Source organism: Lissotriton vulgaris, chromosome 2_2 (assembly GCF_964263255.1).
Source record: "Lissotriton vulgaris chromosome 2_2, aLisVul1.2, whole genome shotgun sequence".
NCBI classification, from domain to species: domain Eukaryota; kingdom Metazoa; phylum Chordata; class Amphibia; order Caudata; family Salamandridae; genus Lissotriton; species Lissotriton vulgaris.
In genome coordinates, this window is record NC_141688.1 from 90,154,800 (window position 1) to 90,173,043 (window position 18,244).

Below are 18,244 nucleotides of genomic sequence, written 5' to 3' on the forward strand. Positions count from 1 at the left end.
GCTGACTTTAGTAAAGGTCATTTGAGCAGGCTCACGCTAACATATATTCTGTCGAGGGAGAAGGACGTTAATGGGGTATAGAAACAGAGTGGAAATCAGTGTGAGGGCTAGTCTCACCAAAAGAACTGTTCTCAAGCATAAACATTCTAAAGACAGTATCAGAGTAGTGTATTGGAACAAAATAATTCTAAGTGGTTATTAAGCGAGAATACAGAAAATTTAGAACTCCTAAGGAAGGAAAGCAACATGTTATTGTCTGGAAAAAGTCAGGAGAATCTGTATGGGAGGATTCTCACCCAAGATGACTTCAGGCGGGCGATAATGGCGAGTGGCCACAATGGTGGTATGATGCTCATAATCAAAGGTTGCACTGCCAAAATCAGCAACCCGGATACTGGAGTTCTTTAGCACCCTTTCTTCACATTTCTGCAGAATAATATAGATTTCAGAAATATGCAAGGAATTACATACTTAAATTACTAATAATGTATGCCTCCACCATCTAGTGGTGCCCAAGAACATACCTTTCTCTCGTTGTACAAAGTACTGAAAGCAGAGTTCACAAACAGGATATTTTCAGGTTTGAGGTCAGTGTGGGTGAGCTGGTTGTCATGCAAAACTGTAAAAGAATAATGTAATACATTTTCTGAACAAGAGTTATTCCACAAAACAGAAAGAAAATGGACATCAATTCGACTGAGTAGCCAAGAATTTAATAAAGACCATCCACCTCCTTGAATCCTTTAGGGTTTACTTAATGCACCCTTCCGTCCTGGTCCCAAGCTTTGGCTTGCTCTAAACCACCCATTTGTCCATTTTCTGCCCCCTACTATACTAAAGCAATACAGGCTGCGCCCCGTTTGTCTGCTGACTCTTTTTCTCGTCAGACTTCCTTGGTAACAACTTTACAAAGCCTCCATCTACCCCTTCTCAACACCATTTCGCTAAACTAATTTCCCTCTTCTATCCCCATCCTAAGTCTATTTTTTAGGCTACATGTAACATGTTATCAGGTCCATTTGGCAGGTGCAACATTGTCCCTAAAAATCACTGTAAAGTTTCTATTTGAAATAAGAGCCCCAACTTTTAGTAGGATTCCCACAGCTCATGTGGGTAACTTGGCATGCTATCCAAGTAGAATTTCCAGACTACTTATATATCTGTATTCTGTCTGGAAGAATAATGTATCACACCTTATAATGTAGATAGATTAAATATTTCCAGGCAACCAAGGAAAATCTACAATCTCAGTTCCGCAAATAAGACTATTATTTAATAATACATGCTCACAGTGAACTGGTAAAGAATACACCTTTTTCAGAAACATCTTGAGGCTTACTGAAAAGTTTGCAAGTTACAAACACATTTACTGGCAAAATGTGAAGGAAAAAAAAAATCAAAAGGCAAGCATATACATGTAGTAAACTATACCAAAAAGGCCACTTATTCGAATCAAACGGGAAGAGTCCTTGACACAAGAATTTTCTACACTAATCATTTAATTTTATCGAAGGCTGAAGGACAGAATCACCTAAGCTCAACAGCCTTTCACATGGTCTTTCCAGTTCCTAAATTATTTTTTGAAGTAACACAAGAAAACGTTCACAAGGGAAAGAAATGGCTGCCCAAACCAGTATTCACGACACACAGTCTGAACTACTTTAAGGGAGCCAACACAATATTAGACCTTTGGCAGTCATAACAACTAACATGTGTTTAAGGGAATTGCCCCTATAGTCAAGCTGTGCAGATTCAAACTTACATCTCAAGGCTTGGCACAGCTGGTATGCCATGTGCCGTACGTGACTTAGGGGGTACGGCACAAAATTGTTCTCTTTCAGAAATTCGAAGGTGTTCTTCCCCAGCAGTTCGAAGGCGATGCAGACATGACCATGGAAGTTGAACCAATCGGACATCAGAACGCACATGCTAGAAAAGATGGAGATAATGAGTAAAGTTTGCAGCAGTCTGATTTACAGATGCTGCAGCTCAAACCACAGAGCAAAGACTGAGAGAAACAAATTACTGGCCACCAATAATTCTTTTGTAACACTGGTTTCCCAAACAGTGCAGGAAGAACCCAGAACAGTTGTTGAACAGTGAAATCCCGTTTGCACCTCTTGAGCATCACTAAGGAATTAACTACAAGCTGCTCTAAAAATGGCAGAGGTTACAAGTCAGACATTCCCCATTCTCTACATTGTCTGTGTGAACGTAGGCAACTTGTTGATAGACATCAAAGCTGGTCAGAGAGGTGGGGCGCTAGATAGAGAGAGTCAGGCGAAATGGCCGCACATTAACCACATGGCTGCTGCCGAGGATCCCTCTGCTGTGCTGAGTGCCTTTGAATCCCCTCAGCTCGTCACGAGTGTGAGAAGGTGGCCTGATATGCAGTGCTCACTATTCTAGTGAACACTATGTATCAGTCCAGCAACCCTTATTGATGATTGGTTGTAAGTCAACCTTATAGACCAGCTATCCTAGTAGCATGGATACGAGCAGTCTAAGGCTAAAGACTCGAGAGGGCGTGTTAAGCCAGCTGTTTACCACACATATACCCCTTGAACACCAAGTGAAAGGACACCACACAAGTGTTATGAAAATAAACAGTTATTTATTAAAGATCACAACAGCCCTGTACTCTTTATGAGGACAGGGTACTAAGCACAAACCAAAACTCTTACAAAAATACTTAAGTTAGCACAGTATATACAAATGCCCGAGGGGCACGGAAAACCATATACTCTGAAAGTGGAATGTGAAATTCCTAGCAGGTAAGTACAGTACTAATAGCTTTTGGAATCGCTAGGACTTGACTAGGGAATCGTTAGATTACTTCTAGGAGGCCTAGGGGACTCGGGTGCAGTGTGTGCACTCTCACGCGAGATGCGGACAAAAGTCTATGGTAGCTAGGAATTAGAAAGTTAGTGTTCTCGGGCGAACCCGACCTGGTAGGGAGAAAACGAAAGTAGATTCTGACCCTTGGATAGTGAGGCTATGCTGGGGCACCGAAATGCCAAAGTTACCTAGCCCAGGGGCTGCAGCTGCATAGGTCTGAAAAGACGTCGGGAATCCTCGTAGACGGACCAGGAGCCGGAAGAAAAGATGCTGGCCGGTGACCAGTGAAGAAAGTTCAGTTGGATCCAAGCCTGGATCTCGAAGATAGATGACGCCTGAAAGCAGAGGGGACCAAGTTCGAGACTACTAGCCAGTAGTCAGTGGGCACCAGGAGGGCACCGGATGGTAGCCACCTCGACAAGGTGAGTGGGTGACGCTGGAGCTCGAAGATCTCACGGACCAGGAGGCGTTGTCGGCGACCAGGATGGAGGATCGAGCTGTCCCACGAAGATAGAAGCTGTCGGCGTCGCTGGACCCAGGATTGGGCAACAAAGCCTTGGCAAATTCAAGCCCACGCGGTGGACTCAAAATGGCGTCTGGAGTGGACCAGGAGGGTCCGGGGTGCCTCTCTTCAAGAAGGAAGCAAGGGCCAGTCTGGAGCAACCAGACCAGCAGTCGTGAAGTCGTCGGGCGTCGTTCAGAAGGCCACAAGCCAGCCGGCTAGTAGCCAAACAACGCGGTGCACAGCAAACAGCAGAAGGGCCCCACGCAGATCGTGGAGATGCAGGGAGGCTGACCTTGGGTGCTGGAGCTGCGCAGGGTCGGGGCTTCTCGGACCCCAAAGCACTCACCAGTGGAGGACACGGTGGGCTTGCAGTAAAGATGTCGTGCAGTCTTGGCGATCGTCGGTCCCTCGAGGTCTCGTCGCACTCACGGTTCTCAGCTTGGCTGTAGAGGTGAGTAGAGGTCAGAGGTGCCAGGGTAGCCGGGTCTCGTCGAGCTGGGTCGTCGGATTCGTGATGAAGGACTTGCAGCAGACCGCAGTGTTCTTTAGGATGGTGCCCGCTTGATGCAGGGTGACTACTCCTTAGCCACAAGGGAGAATCTTGAAGAAGAAATCGTGAAGTCCTTTCGAAGAAAGTGGTATCTTGATTCCAAAGATGATCTAATTTGAACAGGGGGCCCGCTCCTATCTTTATACTAAAAAAGGGGGCTGACCCGGTGACTAGGTCCTGCCTATGGGTGGGACCAGGAGGGGGGTGGTTACACCCCTCTCCCCTGCCGGACTTCCCCAGGCCAGGGGCTGGTGTGCCCCTGGAACTGGTTCTGACTGGCCTATGCGTAGTGAGCACCGGGGTGCCACTCAGTAGTCACCTTCCTGAAAAGCCCTGCCTACCCAGGATACACAAAACCATGTCTGGGACGGTGCTAGCACCGCCCCGGACAGGAAACCCTTTGTCCAGGCCTCCCTCGCTGGAAGGACTCCCAGCAGCAGGAGGTCAGACTCGTGTCTGTGGTGGCAGCATCCATTTTGTGGAGCTGAGGCTTCAGTTAACTTTAACCGGGGTTCACAGTTACATACATGTCGTGTCCCTCTAGAAGGGTGGAACGCTAACCCCGTCGCCAGAATTGGCGAGGGGTTAGTATTCCAATTCGTATGACACCTTACTCGACATGTTTTGATAAAGCAATACCAAAGTTAGCATTTAACCGCGAGGATTATAATGCACTTAAGAGTATATGTATGCGATATCATGGAACAGCTATTAGGACTTGATTCCGCAAGCTGCAGACAGGCTCAGCTCATGCCAGAGCACCATCTCACACGATTCCAAGCACTCTGCCTTCAGGATTGTCAAGGCCTGCCATAGGAGTGACTGATAGGAATCTGTGTGTCCATTTTAGGGTTAGGTATAGGTATACTACACCTACAGCAAAGGGTGATTACACGACTTTGCCCCAGCTGACATGCAGCCAGTTGTGTCAAATTTAGGAGGCCAGCCAGGGGTGGCATAATACATGCTGCAGCCCCAAGCAGCCCTGGGTACACCCATGCCCTGAGTTACAGGGTCTGATAGGGTGGCCCAGTACCAATTGGAAATGTACCTAGGGTACATGGAATCCATTTTAAAGAGAGAGCAGTATGCCTGGGGTCCTGATTGGCAGGGTCCCAGGTCGACTATGTCCAAAACCAGCTAAAACACAGGGCAAAAAGTTGGGGGCAACCATAGTCAGGATGTACCTTCCTACACAACCCCCCCCCCCCCCCCCCCCCCCCCAAACGAAAGGAGATAAGGCTATCCTTGTCCAGGTAAGCCTCTATTACCTAAGTGGCCATATAAGGAAGGACCAGCTCTGGCTTGGTTTCCCCCTGTGTCATGGTCCACTAGGCAACCCCTCACCCTAAGGGTATCTGAGGGTCTCCACCATAGGGAATCTCTGTCTCTGGAGTGTCTTGGGAAAGAAGAAGGCTGATGCTGGGATGGAGTACTGAAGTGAGGCTCCTCTACCTTTGGGCTCAACTTCCTCCAATCACCATTCATCATGTGTGCCTTTCTTTCTTTAGCTGAGATGCACTGAGCTCTCAGGGTCAGCCTCTGGCTACCTAAAGCTGGAGGCTGAGTCCCTCTGTTTGGCTTACTGGAGGGACAGGTCAGGTCTGGGGTTTTTAGGCCCCATGTTTGGCTGTGCCCAACAGTGTCCAGCTGTGGGAGTTCCCTAACTACTTTTAAGGGGGATCCCTCAGGAGTCTGTTCTATTTTCACTTGGCTAGGTTTACCAGCTTCAGTGATCCTAATCTGCTGATTAAGGGGTTCTTTTGGACAGGGGGCCCTTTGGGGTCCACCACTGGCCTCCCTGACCTCTTCAGCCCTGGGCTGACTGAGGCAGGGTAGAGAGGTGCAGGTTACCTGCTCCAGACTGGGTCCCACCTGGGAAGGGTCCACTGCCATCAGGGGCTCTGCCAGGCTAGGCCTGACTACCTCTGGGGCAGTTCCTTCAACAGGGGTAGAGTCAGTTCCCTGAGGAGGCTGGCTCTTACCTAGTGTCTGGGAGGGGGAAGACTTCTTCCTCCTCAATGCTCTCTGTTTGAGTGGAGTGATCCATTGTTTCAGGCTTCACAACCTCACTATCTGTTTGAGTAGAGGCTGAGACCATTTCAACCTTGCCAGCCTTTTCAGGAGGGCACTCAGTTTGTGTTTGGGCTGTGACTGTCACAGCCCTCCTATCCTGCTCTGGAAAGTCTGTCTGAGCCTGGGCAGTGGCTACCACTGCCCTTCCAACCTTTTCAGGGAGGACTGGTGCTTGGACTGGGGCTGTAGCTATTACTGCCCCACTAACCTGTCTGGATAGGCCTATCATTCTGGAATGAGTTTCTTGTTCCACCTCAGCCCATGCTGAGAGTTCCAGGTCATTCCCCAGTAAGCAATCTACAGGTAGGTTATCTGTCACTGCCACTCTCATGGGCCCTGTGACATTACCCCAGCTGAGCTTGACTACTGCCATGGGATGCCTTCTCTTCATTCCATGAATGTCTGTCACATGATAAGTAAAACCAGGGGTCAGTTGAGCAGAGGGGACCAGATGGTCACTCACCATGGTGAGGCTGGCCCCTGTGTCTCTGAATGCCTCAACTTTCTGACCATTCAATAAAACTTCTTGTCTATACTTTCCCAAAATGTGGGGTCCAGTAGTGAAGTTGGCAAACCCCATGCCAGTCTCACAGACAAGAGTGTGGTCAGGGAACCTGGCTAGGCCATAGTCCTCCTGATTGCCCAAAGTAATGCCCACCACATTCTTGGGGGCACTCCCACCACCTGGGGGATTACCACTAGTGGTAACAGGAGGTTTAGGAGTATTACCTGGGGGTATATTTCCCTTATTACCATTTTTAGGGCAACTGGCATCACTTTTGTAATGACCCACCTGTTTACAGGTATGGCAATAAGGTTTCTTCTGTTCTGAAGGAGTGTTCTGGGACCCACCACCCTTGTTGGAGTTTTGGGGCCCTTGGGAAGTCTTCTCTGTGGATTTATCCCCACCCTTCTCTTGAGGCTTGGTTGATTCCTTTTTCTGGTCACCACCCTGGTTTTTAGGCCTGACCCTGGTTCTGACCCATTTGTCTGCCCTCTTACCCAATTCCTGTGGAGAGGTCAGATCAGTGTCTACCAGGTGCTGATGTAATAACTGGTTCTGACAATTATTTAAGATTTGCTCCCTCATAATTAGATTATACAATCCTTTAAAATCAGTAACCTTACTACCCAGTAGCCAGCCTTCAAAAGCCTTAGTGGCACAATCAACAAAGTCAGTCCAATCTTGAGACTGAGTTTTCTGGGTGTCTCTGAACAGCATCCTGTATTGTTCAGTGGTTAAACCAAACCCATCAACCAGTGTATTCTTCAAGATTTTGTAATTGTTAGCATCCTCCACCCTTGTGGTGAGGAGCTTATCTCTACCTTTACCATCAAAGGAGAGCCACAAGATAGCTGCCCACTGACTTTGGGGAACACCCTGCACAGTGCAGGCTCTCTCCAAAGCAGTAATCCATTTGTGGATGTTATCCCCTTCTTTAAAGGGGGCACTATCTTATTCAGGTGCTTTGTATCAAAACTCCTTTCCCTATTGCTAGGATTATTGCTGCCACCAGTGGGCTGTAGCCCACATAATTCTTGCTCTCTAGCAAGGGCAAGTCTCTCTTTGGCCAGGGCAAGTTCTTCCCTTTCAATCCTCAGTTTGACTGCCCTTTCTTCAGCTTCATACACTCTCCTCTTAGGGGAAGACATCCCTCTGTGAGAAGAGTCGAGAGAGCCATTGGTTCGAAAGGATCTGTTAGAGCCTCTTGATAGAGACCTAACTCGTCCATTCCCAATGTTAAGCTGACCTGAGAGTGGGCCCAGGGGTCCCCCAGTACCAATCTCATGTCTGCTTAAGTTGGACCTGGTTAGTCTTCTGACTTCTACCTGTCCCTTATCTGCCTCATCCCCTGACAACTGGTCATCATCCTCATCCTCCTCCCCAGCATCATCTGCTTCCTGGAGGGGATGTTCCTGGCTATCAAAGGGTCCCTGTAAGGAGGGCATATTCCCAACTGGATTAGGAGAGCTAAAAAGTTTCTCAGCTTTCCTGGCATCATAAGTCTCTAAGAGACCAATCAGAAAGGAAGTTGTGGGGTTAGACCCCTGTTTTAGTTTCCTGAGAGTACACACTTGTCTCATCTCATGGAAGCTAAGAGCAGCATATTTAGAAGTGATGACCTGTGGAGGGTCCACTGACACAAGGGGAGACTCAGAGTTTCCACCTTTGTCTGACATGCTGTTTCTAGTGTGGTGTAAGTGATGCACCTACCTACACTATGTGTTACCTACTGATCCCTTGCTAGAGTTGCAGCCAAGGTGTGCTAAGCCTTGAGGAGCTACAACAGCTGGTTCAGTAGAACTCAGAGTATTCTAAGCTTTAGTTATATGTACCTAACAGTACTTTATGTGATCTTTCAACAAGATATTCTTAGGATACGTGTGGTAAAACAACAGCAAGCTCAAATCCCAACCGCTGCTCACCAATGTGAGAAGGTGGCCTGATATGCAGTGCTCACTATTCTAGTGAACACTATGTATCAGTCCAGCAACCCTTATTGATGATTGGTTGTAAGTCAACCTTATAGACCAGCTATCCTAGTAGCATGGATATGAGCAGTCTAAGGCTAAAGACTCGAGAGGGCGTGTTAAGCCAGCTGTTTACCACACATATACCCCTTGAACACCAAGTGAAAGGACACCACACAAGTGTTATGAAAATAAACAGTTATTTATTAAAGATCACAACAGCCCTGTACTCTTTATGAGGACAGGGTACTAAGCACAAACCAAAACTCTTACAAAAATACTTAAGTTAGCACAGTATATACAAATGCCCGAGGGGCACGGAAAACCATATACTCTGAAAGTGGAATGTGAAATTCCTAGCAGGTAAGTACAGTACTAATAGCTTTTGGAATCGCTAGGACTTGACTAGGGAATCGTTAGATTACTTCTAGGAGGCCTAGGGGACTCGGGTGCAGTGTGTGCACTCTCACGCGAGATGCGGACAAAAGTCTATGGTAGCTAGGAATTAGAAAGTTAGTGTTCTCGGGCGAACCCGACCTGGTAGGGAGAAAACGAAAGTAGATTCTGACCCTTGGATAGTGAGGCTATGCTGGGGCACCGAAATGCCAAAGTTACCTAGCCCAGGGGCTGCAGCTGCATAGGTCTGAAAAGACGTCGGGAATCCTCGTAGACGGACCAGGAGCCGGAAGAAAAGATGCTGGCCGGTGACCAGTGAAGAAAGTTCAGTTGGATCCAAGCCTGGATCTCGAAGATAGATGACGCCTGAAAGCAGAGGGGACCAAGTTCGAGACTACTAGCCAGTAGTCAGTGGGCACCAGGAGGGCACCGGATGGTAGCCACCTCGACAAGGTGAGTGGGTGACGCTGGAGCTCGAAGATCTCACGGACCAGGAGGCGTTGTCGGCGACCAGGATGGAGGATCGAGCTGTCCCACGAAGATAGAAGCTGTCGGCGTCGCTGGACCCAGGATTGGGCAACAAAGCCTTGGCAAATTCAAGCCCACGCGGTGGACTCAAAATGGCGTCTGGAGTGGACCAGGAGGGTCCGGGGTGCCTCTCTTCAAGAAGGAAGCAAGGGCCAGTCTGGAGCAACCAGACCAGCAGTCGTGAAGTCGTCGGGCGTCGTTCAGAAGGCCACAAGCCAGCCGGCTAGTAGCCAAACAACGCGGTGCACAGCAAACAGCAGAAGGGCCCCACGCAGATCGTGGAGATGCAGGGAGGCTGACCTTGGGTGCTGGAGCTGCGCAGGGTCGGGGCTTCTCGGACCCCAAAGCACTCACCAGTGGAGGACACGGTGGGCTTGCAGTAAAGATGTCGTGCAGTCTTGGCGATCGTCGGTCCCTCGAGGTCTCGTCGCACTCACGGTTCTCAGCTTGGCTGTAGAGGTGAGTAGAGGTCAGAGGTGCCAGGGTAGCCGGGTCTCGTCGAGCTGGGTCGTCGGATTCGTGATGAAGGACTTGCAGCAGACCGCAGTGTTCTTTAGGATGGTGCCCGCTTGATGCAGGGTGACTACTCCTTAGCCACAAGGGAGAATCTTGAAGAAGAAATCGTGAAGTCCTTTCGAAGAAAGTGGTATCTTGATTCCAAAGATGATCTAATTTGAACAGGGGGCCCGCTCCTATCTTTATACTAAAAAAGGGGGCTGACCCGGTGACTAGGTCCTGCCTATGGGTGGGACCAGGAGGGGGGTGGTTACACCCCTCTCCCCTGCCGGACTTCCCCAGGCCAGGGGCTGGTGTGCCCCTGGAACTGGTTCTGACTGGCCTATGCGTAGTGAGCACCGGGGTGCCACTCAGCAGTCACCTTCCTGAAAAGCCCTGCCTACCCAGGATACACAAAACCATGTCTGGGACGGTGCTAGCACCGCCCCGGACAGGAAACCCTTTGTCCAGGCCTCCCTCGCTGGAAGGACTCCCAGCAGCAGGAGGTCAGACTCGTGTCTGTGGTGGCAGCATCCATTTTGTGGAGCTGAGGCTTCAGTTAACTTTAACCGGGGTTCACAGTTACATACATGTTGTGTCCCTCTAGAAGGGTGGAATGCTAACCCCGTCGCCAGAATTGGCGAGGGGTTAGTATTCCAATTCGTATGACACCTTACTCGACATGTTTTGATAAAGCAATACCAAAGTTAGCATTTAACCGCGAGGATTATAATGCACTTAAGAGTATATGGTATGCGATATCATGGAACAGCTATTAGGACTTGATTCCGCAAGCTGCAGACAGGCTCAGCTCATGCCAGAGCACCATCTCACACGATTCCAAGCACTCTGCCTTCAGGATTGTCAAGGCCTGCCATAGGAGTGACTGATAGGAATCTGTGTGTCCATTTTAGGGTTAGGTATAGGTATACTACACCTACAGCAAAGGGTGATTACACGACTTTGCCCCAGCTGACATGCAGCCAGTTGTGTCAAATTTAGGAGGCCAGCCAGGGGTGGCATAATACATGCTGCAGCCCCTGGCAGCCCTGGGTACACCCATGCCCTGAGTTACAGGGTCTGATAGGGTGGCCCAGTACCAATTGGAAATGTACCTAGGGTACATGGAATCCATTTTAAAGAGAGAGCAGTAGGCCTGGGGTCCTGATTGGCAGGGTCCCAGGTCGACTATGTCCAAAACCAGCTAAAACACAGGGCAAAAAGTTGGGGGCAACCATAGTCAGGATGTACCTTCCTACAACGAGCACAGGAGCACTGTACTGCATGACGAGCTGAGCTCGTCATTAGCATGGAAGGGGTTAAGGCGGCTCTGCCTGGCTGATCTACAATCCGCCCAAAATCTGCATTATAACGACGCGTCACTGGTAAAATTCGACTGCTGGACGTGGAGTGACACCCCCCCCCCCTTTCCACAGCTACTGGCAAAATATTGGAGTGCCTGGGAGCACCACTTCTGAGAAGGACTGCTGAGGGAGCTGAGGCGGCCTGGCGATAAAATGGAGGCGGTCTGTGCCCCGGACTGGACTGACCTACTGCTTCTGCTCAGATTGCTGAGGTTGTGCACCCTCCCAATCCGGTCTGCACCCAATCCTGCTGCTGGGGCTGGAGTGGCACAGGGAGCTCTGGATGTGCAGGTGGCTGGCTGCTGCTGATTCCTGCCATGCTGCAACCGGAGCGGCTCTGCTGAGTGTGAAGCTGCGGAGGGACGGCGCGACTGGCCAGGCCAGGCACACTGGCGTGTGAGGTCTCAGGGTCCCCTGCGCCATAGATATTGCTGCATGCGCTGTCCCGCTATCGCTGACAGTGCGGAATAACCGGGGAGCTGATCTGGTGTGCCCTGACCCTGTGTGTGAGCTGCTGTGCAATCCTGTGGCGGTGAGTGGAGGACAACTTGACTGGTCCCGTGAGAGAGCAGGCGGGAGAGTAACGACGCATTGGGCGGCCTCCTGTGAGCCCTGCCTACATCCCTGCACACATCGGTGCAGTAACTCTGCAGACTGCACTCTGGTGCAGAGGCACCTCGAGATTGCTTGGCCCCCCCAGGGAGCTTGGGACATAGCTGAGTGCCATCATCGACTTGTGTTGCGGGAAGTTGTGAGTGGGGTGCGGCCTTTCTTGGGATGGTAGCTGCGTAGGTTGGTGCGGGCCTGAGCAGTGTGCTGTACTCTGCAAGCTTCGGTCTGTGGCGTGGGGAGGGGTGGTATTGTACATGTGGGTTTGCCTTGGGTGGGCGCTGCCCCTGCTGGTCTTGAAGCCATAACTTGCGCAGTGGCGTGCTGGACGCTTTCACATCAAACTTGCTGTGAATCCCCCATTTCTGCCGTTCCTCACGGCCTACTGGGCAGTATTAATAAAGACACGCTATCTACAGTTGGTTAACGGGAGTGCCTGTGCCTTACTGTGTTGCGGGGGGCTCCTACGGACACTGGCGCCTTGCTCCACTCTGCCATTTTGGTGAACTCTGTGCTTCTGGTACTCCTGGGTGTGGGTGCCCGGCTGGTGCTCCCTGCGTCTCAGGGGGAGGGCTATTGAGTTGTGCGATTCAAGGACTGTGGCCTGTGCCTCCTGGCATTCATAATGGGGAAGCCGGATAAGACGCAACCTCACCTCACTTTCGTAGCGTGTAAGTCTGGAAGGACCCATCAAAAAGCGTCATCGGACTCAGAGGCGGATGCTCAGGGGGAGGGGCCATCCACACTCTAGGTCTCGCTAATGGCTATGCAAACAAGCATTGGAAATGCAATAGGTCTCGCATTAGGAAAGTTTGAGCTATTGGTATTGTAAATGACACTTTTTTTATTTATGTGTTGGTTTTGAAAGTAGCAAAATTAATAGCTTTGTCAGTTACAATGTCAATAGTTTTAACTTTTGCAAATGTGACACCTATAGCATTTGTAATGCAATGTGTGTTGTATTTACGTGACTTAGATGTCTTGATATTACAAATAACAATGGCTTTTAATTTTGTAAATAATTAATACTTAAATAAAAGTTATTGTAATTTATAATGGCAATAGCTTAAACGTTTGTAAATAACTTTTGTGAAGATTATGTTCAGTGTATTTTATTGTGACGAAAATCCAAGACCATTGCATTTGCACCTACACACACACAGAGCCACACACATATAGATGTGGTGGTGGTGGATCTGGGGGATATGGTGGTGGTGGATGTGGAGGTGGTGGTGATGGTGGATGTGGTGGTGATGGTGGATGTGGTGGTGATGGTGGATGTGGTGGTGATGTGGTGGTTGTGGATGTGGTGAAAGTGGTGGTGGAAGTGATGGTGGTGGGTGTGGTGGATGTGGTGGTGGTGGATGAGGTGGTGGATGAGGTGGTGGATGTGGTGGTGGATGTGGTGGTGGTGGATGCGGTGGTGGATGCGGTGGTGGTGGATGCGATGGTGGATGCGGTGGTGGATGTGGTGGTGGATGCGGTGGAAGTGGTGGATGTGGTGGATGAATGAATGAATGAATGAAAATATTTGTAGAGCGCACGATGGCCAAAACGGCTTCCTGGCGCTGGGAGCTCTAAAGAACCGAACAGACAGGGCCAGGAGGTTTAGCAGGGGTAGGCCAGGGCAAACAGAAAAGTTTTCAGCGCTTTACGGAAATGTGAAAAGATAGGGATCGAACGCATAGAAAGAGGAAGGGAGTTCCAGAACCGGGGAGCAAGAACAGAAAAACGGGTTCCACCAGTGCGAGATTTGTGAAAGCGGGGAACAGTGAGGAGGGCAGAAGATGATGAACGGAGAGTGCGGGCAGGGGTGTGAAGGGAAATCAAAGAATTGATGAAAGCCGGTGCAGAGTGATCAAGGGCCCGATAAACAAGGCACCCTAGTTTGAACAGAGATCTCTGCAAAATGGGCAACCAGTGAAGGGATTTAAGGACGGGAGTGATATGATGGGTTTTGGGCAAGTGAAAGATAAGACGGGCAGCCTGATTCTGGATAGCTTGTAGGCGGCGGGTTTCATAGGCAGGAATGCCGGCGAACAAGCTGTTGCCATAATCAAGGCGGGAGGTGATGAGGGCAGAAATAATGATTTTAAGAGAGTCAAGAGAAAAGAAACGAGAGATTTTCCGGATCATTCGGAGGGAAAGAAAACATGAGGACACCACGGCACTGACCTGGCCGTGCATGGACAGGTCCTGTCTGACCTTGATGCCCAAAGTTTTAACAGAGGGAACGGGGGTGGGAGGGGGGCCAAGAATGGGAGGCCAGAAAGCAGGGGACCAGGGGCTGGATGAGCCGCCAATCAGGACAAGCTCAGTCTTATCTGGATTGAGCTTGAGGTGGTTGGCGCTCATCCACCCAGAAATAAAGACCATGGTGGAGTGGAAAAAGGATAAAGAGTGAGAAGGAGAGGAAAGATCAAAGACGAGCTGGAGGTCATCAGCGTAGTTATACACAGAGACCCCCAGCTCAAGAAGGGAAGAGATAAGAGGGTGAATATAGAGGTTGAAAAGAAGGGGAGAAAGAGAGGAACCTTGGGGGACCCCACAGGGCACCGGGAGGGGGGAAGCAGAAAAGCCGGGAAGGTGAACGGCTTGGGAACGACCTGTCAAGAAGGAGGTGATCCAGGAGAGGGCAGAACCTCGTATGCCCGCTGCGCTGACACGGTCCAAAAGAATGTTATGGTCGACCGTGTCAAACGCAGCGGACAAGTCGAGGAGGATCAAAGCTTGGGGGGAGTTGACGTCGGCCTTGGCTTTAAGCTCGTCAAGGACGGCTAACACCACGGTTTCGGTCGAATGACCCGAACGGAAACCGGCTTGGTGAGAAGCCAGGAGCTGGTTCTGTTCAACATAAACAGAGAGACAGGAAGTAACGTAAGATTCAAGGATTTTAGCAAGATAAGGGAGAAGAGAGATAGGTCTAAAGTTAGAGGGAAGAGAAGAATCGAGACCAGGTTTTTTAAGAATGGGAGAAACAATAGCAGATTTAAATGAAAAAGGGACCAATCCAGTGGAGAGAGAAGCATTAAGAAAAGAAAGAGGGGTATCAGGACAGGAAGAGAAAAGGGTTTTAAGAATACGGGCAGGGGCACAATCAGTGGGGGAGCCAGACTTGATTTTAGTGAGCAGAGCTAGAAAAGAGTCCAAGGAGAGGGGGGGAAAAGAAGAGAAGGAAGGTTTAGACGCAGAGGGAACAGGAACAGAGTGAGGAGGAGTAAAAGGAGTGACCAAGATGTTAGATTTAATTTTAACAATCTTCTCGATAAAGAAGTTGTTAAGAGAAGAGCAGAGGGCCTGGGAGGGAGTGAAGTGAGGGCAAGCACGATCAGAGGTGGCCAAGTTGTTGACCAGAGAGAAGATTTCTTTAGCTTTGTTAGCCGAGAGCGCCACTTGTTCGGAGAAGTACTTGGTCTTAGTGGCCAAAATGGCCATCTTGTACTCCTTAAGAAGAATTTTGTATTTGGCCTTGTGGTCGGGGCAGTAGCTACGGCGCCAAAGGCGCTCTGAGCGTCTAAGCTCCAGTTTAAGAGTCTTGAGCTCCGGGCTAAACCAACGGTGAGCCTCGTGAGGGCGAATGGACTTGACTAACTTGAGGGGGGCTACTAAATAACATGCAGAAGAAAGCCAATTACCAACTACAGGGGCCTGTGAATCAAGGGGAATACCAGTGAGGTCTGGGGAAGAAGAAGCAAGGGAGTGAGAGAGGGAGGCCAAGTCAACACGATTCCAGCTACGGGAGAAGACATTCTTGGGACGAAGGGGCTTGTGAGGGGAACCAGTGGTGATAGAAAAGGAAATGAGTGAGTGATCAGACCATGTACATGGGAGGATACTGGGGGGGGGAAACTATGTCCTGGGATGACCAAACTTGGTCCAGGATGTGTCCAAGATTGTGGGTAGGGACCAAGACATGAGACTTAAGGTTAAGACAGAGGAGAGTGGCCGTGAAGTCCTTGGATGCTGAGTCCTCCCTGGGATCGCCAGGCCAGTAGTTAAAGTCCCCAAGCAGGAGGACAGAGGAGTTATTAACCACCAGCGTGGCGAGGAGTTCCTGCAGGGAAGCCACGAACAGGGGCATGTTCAGGGGAGGGCGGTAAACAAGGACAACGGTGAGAGGTGCCAGCAGATTGGAGGAGCGAGCGACCAGGAAGTCCACTCCAGCGATGGGTGCTTGGGGGAGAAGCTGGAATTGAATAGTGGATCGGACAATCATGGCAACACCCCCCCCCGATCTTGTCCGCGGGGCGGTCAGCCCGAAGGACATAATAAGAATGGGGAAGGATGGCAAGAATGTCGGGGAGGGAGGCCTCCGAAAACCATGTTTCCGTTGATGTGGTGGTGGATGTGGTGGTGGTGGATGTGGTGGTGGTGGATGCGGTGGTGGTGGATGTGGCGGTGGTGGATGTGGTGGTGGTGGATGTGGCGGTGGTGGATGTGGTGGTGGTGGATGTGGTGGTGGTGGATGCAGTGGTGGATGTGGCGGTGGATGTCATGGTGGATGTGGCGGTGGATGTCATGGTGGATGTGACGGTGGATTCCACAGTGGGTGCGGCGGTGGATGTCATGGTGGGTGTGGTGGTGGATGCGGTGGTGGATGCGATGGTGGATGCGATGGTGGATGCGGTGGTGGATGCGATGGTGGATGTGGTGGTGGATGTGGTGGTGGATGTGGTGTATGGGGTGGTGGTTGTAGTGGATGGGGTGGTGGTTGTAGTGGATGTGGTGGTGGTGGTGGTGGATGCGGTGGTGGTGGATGTGGTGGTGGTGGTGGATGCGGTGGAGGATGAGGTGGTGGATGAGGTGGTGGATGCGGTGGTGGATGTGGTGGTGGATGTGGTGGTGGTGGATGCGGTGGATGTGGTGGTGGATGCGGCGGTGGTGGATGCGGAGGTGGTGGATGCGGCGGTGGTGGATGCGGCGGTGGTGGATGTGGCGGTGGTGGATGTGGCGGTGGTGGATGCGGCGGTGGTGGATGCGGCGGTGGATGTCATGGTGGATGTGGTGGATGTGGTGGTGGTGGATGTTGTGATGGATGTGATGGTGGATGTGGTGGTGGTGGATGTTTTGATGGATGTGATGGTGGATGTGGATCTGGTGGTGGATGCGGTGGTGGATGTGGATCTGGTGGTGGATGCGGTGGTGGTGGTGGATCTGGTGGTGGATGCGGTGGTGGATCTGGTGGATGCGGTGGTGGTGGTGGATGCGGTGGTGGTGGATGCGGTGGTGGTGGTGGATGCGGTGGTGGTGGATGCGGTGGTGGTGGTGGTGGTGGATGCGGTGGTGGTGGTGGTGGATGCGGTGGTGGTTGTAGTGGATGTGGTGGTGGATGCGGTGGTGGTTGTAGTGGATGTGGTGGTGGATGCGGTGGTGGTGGATGTGGTGGATGCGGTGGTGGTGGATGTGGTGGATGCGGTGGTGGTGGATGCGGTGGTGGTGGATGTGGAGGTGGTGGATGTGGAGGTGGTGGATGTGGCGGTGGATGTGGCTGTGGATGTCATGGTGGATGTGGAGGTGATGGTGGAGGTGGTGGTGGTGGTGGTGGTGGATGTGATGGTGGATGTGTTGTTGATGGTGGATGTGGTGGTGGATGTGGTGGTGGATGCGGTGATGGTGGATGCGGTGGTGGTGGATGCGGTGGTGGTGGATGGGGTGGTGGTTGTGGTGGATGTAGTGGTGGTGGGTGTGGTGGTCCTGTGGGTTCCATAAGGGTTTGTGACAGAGAAAAGATGATCTTATTTCAATAACATTTAAATTGGTGTCTGTATTTGTGTCTAAGACAGATTCAATTCTTCTGGAATTTAGAACAAAGAGTACATTACACAACCAACGGTGGAAGCCATCCCGAAAAAAACCAAGCATCCTGCTGTGAGTTAGAGGCCATTGAGGACCGTGCTGCAGAGGTTGCCTGGACGTCGCCTCCCATGGAAGGCTGAGAAGGCAGGCCAAGCGCCCAACGGGGCATTGGTGCTGTAGCCTACGGACGCCTAGGTTGGGAAACCCCAAGCAGGAAGAGCGCAGGAGTAGGTGAGGCTCCTAGTGCTAGCCATTGGTGCAGACTTCACGACACGGGCAGGGGAGGGGGCGGAGTGGGGAGAGGGTGTTATGCAGCAAATAAAATATATACAACCGGGCGCCTGCTAAAATATTAAGCGCGGCTCCCATGTAGTTAATACTTAAAGTTACAATGCAGGACAACGAGGAGCAAATAGTGGAAAAGCGAGCGCAGTGGTGCACATTAAGTGCGGCGCCAGAGTTGCCAAAAATAAAAAGAGATGTTAACAGAGTTGGGCAAGCCGTGCGGAATTACAATGAGAAACAAGACGGATTGAAGGCAGAGAAGGGGGGGGGGGGGGGGGGGAGGAGAAATGCGACACGGTGGGCAGGGGAGGTGGCGGAGTGGGGAGAGGG

At 50.8% G+C, this 18,244-nt stretch overlaps 1 protein-coding gene across 2 annotated transcripts in view; it reads right to left on the bottom strand.

The window, feature by feature from the left end:
* The window catches only part of CLK3 (CDC like kinase 3), a 372,256-nt gene that overhangs the window by 128,960 nt on the left and 225,052 nt on the right, over positions 1-18,244 (bottom strand). For both annotated transcript variants that reach the window (XM_086959344.1, XM_086959345.1), the window contains exons 7-9: positions 1,763-1,929; positions 525-619; positions 297-426 (exon numbers count right to left, since the gene is read on the bottom strand). In XM_086959344.1, the coding sequence (XP_086815470.1) occupies positions 297-426; positions 525-619; positions 1,763-1,929 (392 nt within the window). The remainder of the gene's footprint in view (positions 1-296; positions 427-524; positions 620-1,762; positions 1,930-18,244) is intronic.